The sequence below is a fragment of the Tinamus guttatus genome, unplaced genomic scaffold, assembly GCF_059628265.1.
Source record: "Tinamus guttatus ecotype Peru unplaced genomic scaffold, ASM5962826v1 Tinamus_guttatus_pri_ptg000048l, whole genome shotgun sequence".
NCBI lineage: Eukaryota > Metazoa > Chordata > Aves > Tinamiformes > Tinamidae > Tinamus > Tinamus guttatus.
This window is the reverse complement of record NW_028288582.1, coordinates 1,886,747-1,895,501: the sequence shown is the minus strand read 5'-3', so window position 1 is coordinate 1,895,501 and position 8,755 is coordinate 1,886,747. Positions and strand designations below refer to the sequence as shown.

The following is an 8,755-nucleotide window of genomic DNA, read 5'->3' as shown; positions in this document are numbered from 1 at the left end:
GCTACTGTCTGTGATAGGGCTTGGATAATACGTAAATCAAGGAGAAAGGAAGAGCAGCTCTCAGCATTCCTGTCGGAAACCTCCTGGGTTACTCTCAAGCCTTAACTTGTTGGCTGCGTTGGATTCCTTTAAGGTACTTGCTTAAATTCTTGGATCTCTGGCTGCTTGTTCTTTTTCTTTGTCCCCCTTTTTTTTTTTCCCTGCCTTTAAGGATATTCTCATTCCTTTATGACATTTAATTTACTAGACCGGAGGTTTCCTCTAGTTTTTTAAGTATACTGTGAGAAAGCAGCTACATAATTGCTTCTATCATCCAAGCTGGGTTATATAATGCTGCAGCTGTTCAAAGTTGCTGTTGTTTTACACTTGCTTTTTTTTTCCCTAGTGTTGTTTCAATTGAGCCCCAAAGTCATTGTAACTACAAGGCTAGAGAATGTTATTGCTTGTTTCTCTTTTTTTTTTCTCCAATTTTGTTTTATTACTTTAAAAGCATTCATAAAATGCTGCTGCTTTTTTTTTCTTCACTTTATAGTCATTTTATCTGCTTGAAATGCCTAAAAGCAGTGATAAAAGACCAGCAGTTTACAGGTAGATCTAGGCAGGGAGGTGTTTTAAATGCTCTACTAACTGAATATATTTCAAATTAATAAATTTCTTCAAGTGAATAGTTTGAAAGATTGCTAACAAAGTTGCCTGTAAACACATTAAAGAATATGTCAGTTCCATTCTGCTATAAAATGTAGTTAATGCTTATGTTTTTTGTGCTTTTTTTTAACCTTCAGAATAGGCAACTGAATCGGAGACTGTAGAATATGGCTGGACAAATATCAGAATCTGATCAGATTAAGCAGGTAAGATGCTGTATTCAGAGGTCATGGCTTTGAAGACCTTGTATTACTTCATCCCCTAGACTAAAAGACATAGAGTACTTTTGTCCTTCCCTAAGCCCTAAATTATCTCCTGAGATAAGAGTAGTTTTCTAACAATACGATTTAAACTTTAGACCATGAACAGAGACAGCAGCGTCTCATTTATTTGAACAATGAGAGCACTGGATACTGGAGTCTACTGAAGTGGTATCAAATGTTTATAGTGACTTCTTCTTTAGATGTTGGTACTGGATGGTATATGCAGCTATGCAGGAATAAAAAAATAATGTCGACTTTTATATATTGATTTCACTTTGTGTTTGCAGTTCAAAGAGTTTCTGGGAACATACAATAAACTCACAGAAAACTGCTTCCTGGATTGTGTGAAGGATTTCACAAGCAGAGAAGTGAAACCAGAAGAGGTACGTAATTGCTTCCTGTGCTTTTGATTTCCCTTTCATAGAATAGCTGTATAACACTTCAATTTCTTCAAGTGACTTTGAAAGTTTTTAAACTTTCAATTAGCTAAAAAAGCTAGGGAGCTGTCTTGAGTAGATCACAGGTGTTCAGTATGAGGCTCCCAAGTGAGAGACAAAGCGAATTAGAGGAAGAAAGAGAAATTGCTCATCCACTTTGCTCTTCTGCAGATGTCAAAAGACGATAATAGAATTGTTGGATCCAAACAGTCTATTTGCCAAAAACAAACAAAAACATTCTGAATCTCCTCTCCCTCCCCATGCATTTCATATTCAGTCACCAGTTACAAAGTATGAGCCTCTTGAGGTTTTAGTCCTTGTCTTCATTATATATTTGCACAGGGAGGCTGCCTGCTCTCACTGTCACCATTGGCTGCTTGTTGCAATTCTGGGTGTTTTGTTCTCTGTGTTCTCAGTGGAGATTCTTGTGCCTTGTCAGTGAGAATTCTGCTGGGTGGTGCCATTAGAGGAACCTGCAGTCCAGTTCTGTGAAGACAGAAATCTCTCGAAATATTTTCTTACCTGCCCACGTTCCCTGCATTGTTATGAATTGTAGCCACACAGTTCTGCAAAGCTCCAGCTGTTAATCCAGCCCTCTGCATTGCAGGGAGCTTCATCATACAGTCATTTGGAAAAAAAAAAAAAATTACACTAAGTAAAATTAGTTGCATTTTTTTTGCCTCCCTCCCTGCTCCTGTTGAGAGGTTGTTTCAGAATCTCATAATTTTGTTAGCTAAATATGCTAGCAGAAAGAAAAAAAGATTTAAACAAGGCCTTGAGCGTTTTCTGTCTGCAGGAGTTTCACTCCCCTGCGCCTCATGTGTCCATTCAGCTTTTGCTTTGCTGGATTGAACAAAGCTCTTCACCTCGCCAGTCAGATTCTTTGTTTTGCTGATCTTCTCTGCATCTATTCTAGAGGATTTTTTCTTGATTGCAGATAGTCAGGATCATTCTGGGCAAGGTCCTGACACTGCCACCAGCTCCTTTTGAATTGCTTGAACAATACAAGGAATTTCAATTAACAGAACTGACAGAAATGTTTGGGGGCAGAGTCTTTACCTTTCTGGAATGGCATTACATTTTCAGCAGAGGATTATACTTCTGTCTTTTGCTACCCTAAATGTTACTAGAATTTCTTTAAAAATACAAGTTCAGGTCATCTTTTGTTGATGAATGGAGTTTGAAGAACCAAATAATCCTCATGGGGGGGATTCAAATTTAAAGAGTGTTGTTTAGATGGGCGGGAAAAAAAAAACCTTTAGATTCTAATCAGCCTTTTTTTCCCTTCCCCTTCTGTGATCTGCACGTGGACCACATTCAGCAAGACATGAGCCATTTGTTAATGATGGAGGCTAGGAAGAAACTTTCCTATGGGATCTTTGTTAGGTAACTGCCTGTTACAAGGCTTCTTGCAAAGCATCTGGCCACTGCTGGAACCAAGATTCTGGACTAGATGGACCACTGGTCTGATCTGGTACGGAAGTTCCTATTCAAAGTTGTAATTTCTTGCTACATAACCAAGACAAATATCTCCAAGAATCTCCCGTGAGATTCCACACTTGTAAAAACAGCTTCTGACCTCTTTCCTTACAACAGTCTCCATTGCAAGTCCAGACTTCCCAAGGCTCTGTTCTGTGAATGCTGCAGCCTCCGGGAGAAGCGGCTTGGGATGGTTCCAGAACTCATCAGGTTTTGCTTCTTAGTCAGACTTACCTCCTGCTTAACAGGTTTTGCTGCAGCTGATGCCAGAGGAGCTGCAGAGGTTTTGGCTTGCTGCTTTCAGTCCCTCTACTTTTCACGTTCCTTAGTGCTAAGCAGAATCAAAGCAATTCCTGGTTTTCTAGTAATCATGCAAAGTGGTTGTCTTTCCTTTGTCTCTATCTGGAAACTTTATGGCAATAGCAATAGGCAGCTTTGGAACCATGCTACAGAATATCTGATAGGCAGATTGTGGCGTGGAAACGGGTCTAATAACTTTTATCTCTGCTTAAAAAAAATCTCCAAATTTCCAAAACGTTGCAGCCTGCAGGATAGGCCCAGGTATTTCTGTCCTTCTCCAGCTGGGTTGTCCCTGTCCAACTTCCCGAGATTTTCTGGTTGTTTTGTCAAGGTTAAGCAAACAGGTACAGCAGGATGGGCAGAGTTCGTTGGAACCAGGTCAGAAGAGGGGCAGACGGAGCAAGCAGACAGTGGACCATGTCCAGCTGTCAGAAATAGTAGGTGTTTGTGAACGGAATTTGAGGAAATGGAGACTAGTTTAATAGACTTAGTATTTACTGACTAATAAAATGCTTTTTTAACTTCCTTTATTTCATGGGAGGAGTCCAAGGATGAAATGGTAATATATGCTGGTTTTAAGACCTTCTTTTCCATGAATGCTTTTTTAATGAGAGTGAATATTAAAAGCCATCTCAGATCCCTCAAAAATTAAGCTTTTCCACTGCGTTGTACAATTAGGCTAAGCACAAAACATGACACATAGTCACCCAATCATGAAGGATTATATTTTGGGTTGGAGTTTTTTTTAATGACTGTTTGGAGCCTTCTGTTCCCTTTCCCTGTAGATAACCTGCGCAGAACACTGCCTACAGAAGTATTTAAAAATGACACAGAGGATCTCCATGCGATTTCAAGAGTACCACATTCAGCAGAACGAAGCTCTGGCAGCTAAAGCTGGGTTGCTTAGCCAGCCTCGTTAGACAAGAGTGCTCTGTTCAGACTTTTTAAGCAGTGCCAGTGTTCACTGGACAAGAACACACTTTGGATTTTCTGCCGTCGGGATGTGTGTCCAGCAGCTCAGAAGAGAGTTACGGATGCTGCTTGGAAGATGGAAACCAGGAAGGGCTACCCAAGGAGTTACGGGGGTTGGTCTGCAGTGCAGTCTGGTGCTGAGGTCCTTGTGAAGACACAAAAAAAAAAAAGTGTAAAATGAAAATACATGCATAAGTGTCCTGACACTTTTTTTTATTTAATTCAAGTAAAATAAATGGGAACTATACAGGTGTATGTATGTTCTTTCCAAAGATTCATTTTTAAGAGATGGCTTCAGAGCCACGAACTCAGTTTGCAGCAGCTTCATTCGTCCTCACGTGCTGCAGCCTTCTGTTCATTCACTGCTGCTTCAAGGCACTGACACATCCAAGGTAGTGGCTTTGTTTCAGCATCTCTGGGGCTGTGTGAATGGGTCGTTCCTCTTCGTTTAGGAAGCGCTTCAGTTATTTCCCCAGCAGCTGCTTCCTCAGATCCTCGTGTTCGCGCTGGGTCTCCCGGAGCGCCGCACAGGACCAGGGTGACGTGGGGCAGCTGCAGTGAACGCAGGGCTGGGGGAGGCAGCCGCGCTGCTCACTCACCCCCTCAGCCCTGGCTCCTGCTCCACCAAGTCACCCGCAGGCGAGTGCATCACCCACCTGCTCCGGGCAATCCCTGCGAGCTCCCTGTTTCCTTTGGGCAACGCTGGAGCTCTTCCAAACCCCACTTCATTGCCTGATGGAAGTATGACATGTTCCTTCAGTAATACGAAGGTGGCTGGCATTGTTTTCTCCTTCAGTTGCACAAAAGACAACAAAAAGTGTGAACTATGCACAGGGCAGTGTCTTTTGTTTTGCCTCTGGGTGAGTATGGAGACGAGTTTGTGAAAGCTGCTTGTTTCAGAGTTGGGTTTTTATTTTAAGTTTTATTTTGAGTAATGAAATACAGTGACCAAATGGAATTGAACAATTGGCAGCATGTGTGTTTTGAGACTGCAAGAGACTGTCTGATAGACTCGGTTTAAGAAAGTTGCCAGGTTCTACTGTTAGATACAAACGCAACAAAAAGGAGGTTAATTTGCCCCTTTTACAGTGTTTCCTGTTAAGGTTTGCTCTTCACTGGTCATCTGTTGCTTAACTGCCCACTGATGGCTGCACCTGTAATGATAGTTCTGGGACCAAATTTCCAGGATGTCGAAAATCAGTGACATCAGTTAAAACAAGCTGAAGGGCAATGCCTGAATTTGTGAAACAGCATCCTGTAAAAACTACGTTTTTTTGCACCAAATAAACTGAACTGCAGGTTCATTGTGTTGCTATTACTGATGGAACAGCTGTGCCTCACTACTTAACAGGGTGCTCAATTCTGTATAAGATGGTATGAAAGAATAAACCCGTGTTTGTGAGGCGGTTTCTCTGCAGGAGCAGCTCGGCCCTGGCGTTGGGAGCGGGGTGCAAGAGCTGCAGGAGCTGGAGTGACCCTGCACATACTGGGGGGGTTGGAAATCTGCTCCAGGGCCTTCTCTAGCCGCTTGTGAGAAACTTTGATTCTTTATTATAATTTCACAGATGGCTTCACAAAGTTGTATTTATGTTGAGAACAACCCGCTCCAAAAAAATCTTAGCTCTTTCTAACAGGATGTTGCATATAAGCAAAACACGTCTTTACTCTCTTCCTCCCACTGAGAGGCGAGTGGACAAATGTTTGCAGCATGTTTCATATAGTGAAAAAATGAATTTTTGTTAACTTTATCAGGACTTAAGGCTATTTTTTAAATAGATTATGCCTTCCTCTTAGAATGCAATAAATATTACTGTTAGAAAGGCATGTGCCTTTTTTAATCATTTGTATATGCTGGGTAAATACGTAACAGTAGCTGGACACTTATTTTTTTACTTTATTAACATCTGCTCTGGTGAAAGATGCTCCCAGGGCTGTTGGAAGGCTATACTTTAATTAAAACATTATCATAAGCAAGAAAACATTAACATAAGCATCAAAGTAGGTTTTATTAATTTAAGTGCATTCATTGTGGGCTGTGGTTCCATTTGCTTTCAGGAAGTTTCCTTGCCTGCCCCGCAATAGGCAAGTCCTGAAAGGGGAGCAGAGAGCCTCAGGAGGAAGGATAACTCACAAAGTGAGGTATGCAATTAATAATTACGGTTTTGTTTTTAAAAAAACCATGGATTTATTTGGGTGAACAAACCGAAAATAAAAATATAACCAACTTTCCCATAGACCATCGTTTTAAGACTTGCAGTTTGAGCATTCCCTACGTTGCTTCAGCGTTTCATGACTTTCCTGCACAAGCTTTGCAGCCACCACCAAAGACGCAGGCTGAAGCAAGTCCTGCTCCTGCTTTTATGAATTCTCTAAAATTGCCTCTGAGAGCAGTGCCCGGCTGCGCTGGGTGCCGTCCTGCTTGTGCTGACAAGCACCCGACGGCTTGGAGCAGCGGCAGGAGCTCCGGCTTGGGGACTGGATAACTCCAGCAAAAAATATTTCCCCAGCCCTTTGGAGATTCCACCTTGCAACGCTAAATACCAGGTGCATAAAACAGACCGGGAAACTTAACGAGGTAGTTCTGGTCAGCGTGCAAAATCCCTCCTGGCAATCTGCATGCTGAAATACATAGATATTTTTATATACGTGGCTGCAGCACGGTGGTGCAGTGCTGCTTGCTGCTGTTTTAAGCTGCCCTGGCTCATCACAAAAATCTGCTCGGATAATTTTCAAAGACAGAAGAACAAATAAGGTTCCTATAGCATCATGTATGTGTTCTGTACTGGCCCTATTGCTGCTTTATTCTACATAGCCCATACGTTGTTACCCTGCATATAGCTAGGAACTAACCCTAACTTGGCCTAAAATGGTAAAGGCTAAAAAGGAGCCCAAATAAGGCAGCAAGTCTCCAATGCCCTGTACGTTTAGAAGGATTAACATTTTAGGGGTGTCCAGCTTGCTACATGTAGCCACAGATTTTATGTCCCTTTATAAATAATGAACACATTTTAAAGACTTCTGGCCTTCTTTTAAGCGGTCCTTTTTGTTAAAGGTGACTCATTATTAAAATTATCATATTTCCCTTCTATTTTAGTGCATGAAAAGTATGAAAAGGAATCTGAATCCAGAAGAGGAATGGAGGAGGTTAAGCCCTGGGGCTGAAGGACGTTTATGCCTTTGGGCCAAAGCTCCTTGGGCTGAGGTGAAGAGGGTATAAAATCAGTTTTCCCTCATGTTTCCGTGCTCAAGGATTTGGAGTTAGGAAGATGTTTAAATATTTGTTAGACAGATTTACTGTACTAAAGGTTAAGCAAGTGTTGGAGGGAGTTAGTTAATAAATTACTTTTAGGCTCCCCAGTTTCCCTTGATTTTGGTTTTAAACCTTTCTTAGCTCACTGCTATCCAGGGAAAGCATTCCCTCTTTCAAACCCATTATGCGTCGCTTCTCCCTGCTCACAAACCAGGCGGGTGGGACGGGATTTGCCACAGGAGGTGCAAACATCAGGCTGGTGCCTCCTACCCTGCAATGGAGCTGACTGAAGATCCTGAGCTCTGCAGGAGCCACGTGCTCACCCTGCTACAGGTTACAGCATAGCTGTTCATTATGAACATTTCTAAGCTCCTGAAGGTCAAAAATAACATGCTCGGGTTTTGGAAGAAAGGATGGAGTCACAGGCTTGGAGCACTGGTTTTGTCCTAGCTCCGTTCCAGTGAGAGGAAGACTCCTGCCTTCTTCCAACAGCTTTTGATGTGGTAACTGGTGTAACGTGTATGCAACCCAAGAAAGTGATAAAAAATAAAATAAAATTGGCTTGTAAATGAAGTGCATTAGTGCAACTAAAGCACTGAGCTGATGCAAAATGTCCCAAGAGCATTGGAAAAAAACTATCAACGTTTGTTTTGCTGAGCTTTGGCTTCCCTTTAGTGCTTTGCTAAGTTGATGGCGTTTCCTGATGGCTCGAAGGATCTTACTTGGCCAATAGCAACTCACGATACACCGGCAACAGGGTTTGTGGGATGAGAATGATCCTTAACTCACTACATCGATCAAGTGTTTCGGTTCCTCCAGCCCTTTGTGCTAACATGTAGCCACAAAGAGCTGCGGCTCTTCTGTCATCATAGTAAGATTTCTCCCAGCACTATATTCTCAAAAATATTTAACTGGAAAGGCAAAGGCTGGGAAGGTATCCAAAAGCAGGCCAAGCTACAACTTTTCCCACCAGCTTTTGAGTGTGGAAAAATATTTACCATTTAAGAGTGCAATTTCTTTGTTGTATCAACATGTCTGTCGGTTCTGCCCAGTCAAACCGTCACGCACTTGAAGACCAGCTCCTGGAATCCTTCTCGCTCTGCTACGTTTAAGCCCTGTCTTTGAACTCAAGCACAGATTAGAAGCATGACTTTTCAACATGAACTGGACGTACAATGAATTTTAACTAATGCTTCATTTAAATTGCTGCCAGTCACTTAGAAGCTGTTTAAAGGCACCAGCCAGAAAAAGGCTGGTTTCATATGTGTATTTAATGCCTATAGGCAACACCCCGTGCCTTTTGGTATTCACAAAATGTGACGCGCTGCTGTAGGTGACAATAACTGTGTTGCTGCTGAAGATCCATGCGTGGGCGCTTCTCACGTGCCTAATGCCAGGAACAGCCCACA

At 42.2% G+C, this 8,755-nt stretch overlaps 1 protein-coding gene across 1 annotated transcript; it reads left to right on the top strand.

The window, feature by feature from the left end:
* The first annotated feature begins 624 nt into the window (after positions 1 to 624).
* Positions 625 to 4,341, top strand: TIMM9 (translocase of inner mitochondrial membrane 9). Its single transcript, XM_088538668.1, has 3 exons — positions 625 to 851; positions 1,196 to 1,291; positions 3,910 to 4,341. Exons 1-3 carry the CDS (start codon positions 813 to 815, stop codon positions 4,042 to 4,044), a joined length of 270 nt encoding a protein of 89 aa, XP_088394794.1. The 5' UTR covers positions 625 to 812; the 3' UTR covers positions 4,045 to 4,341.
* Positions 4,342 to 8,755: the final 4,414 nt, after the last annotated feature.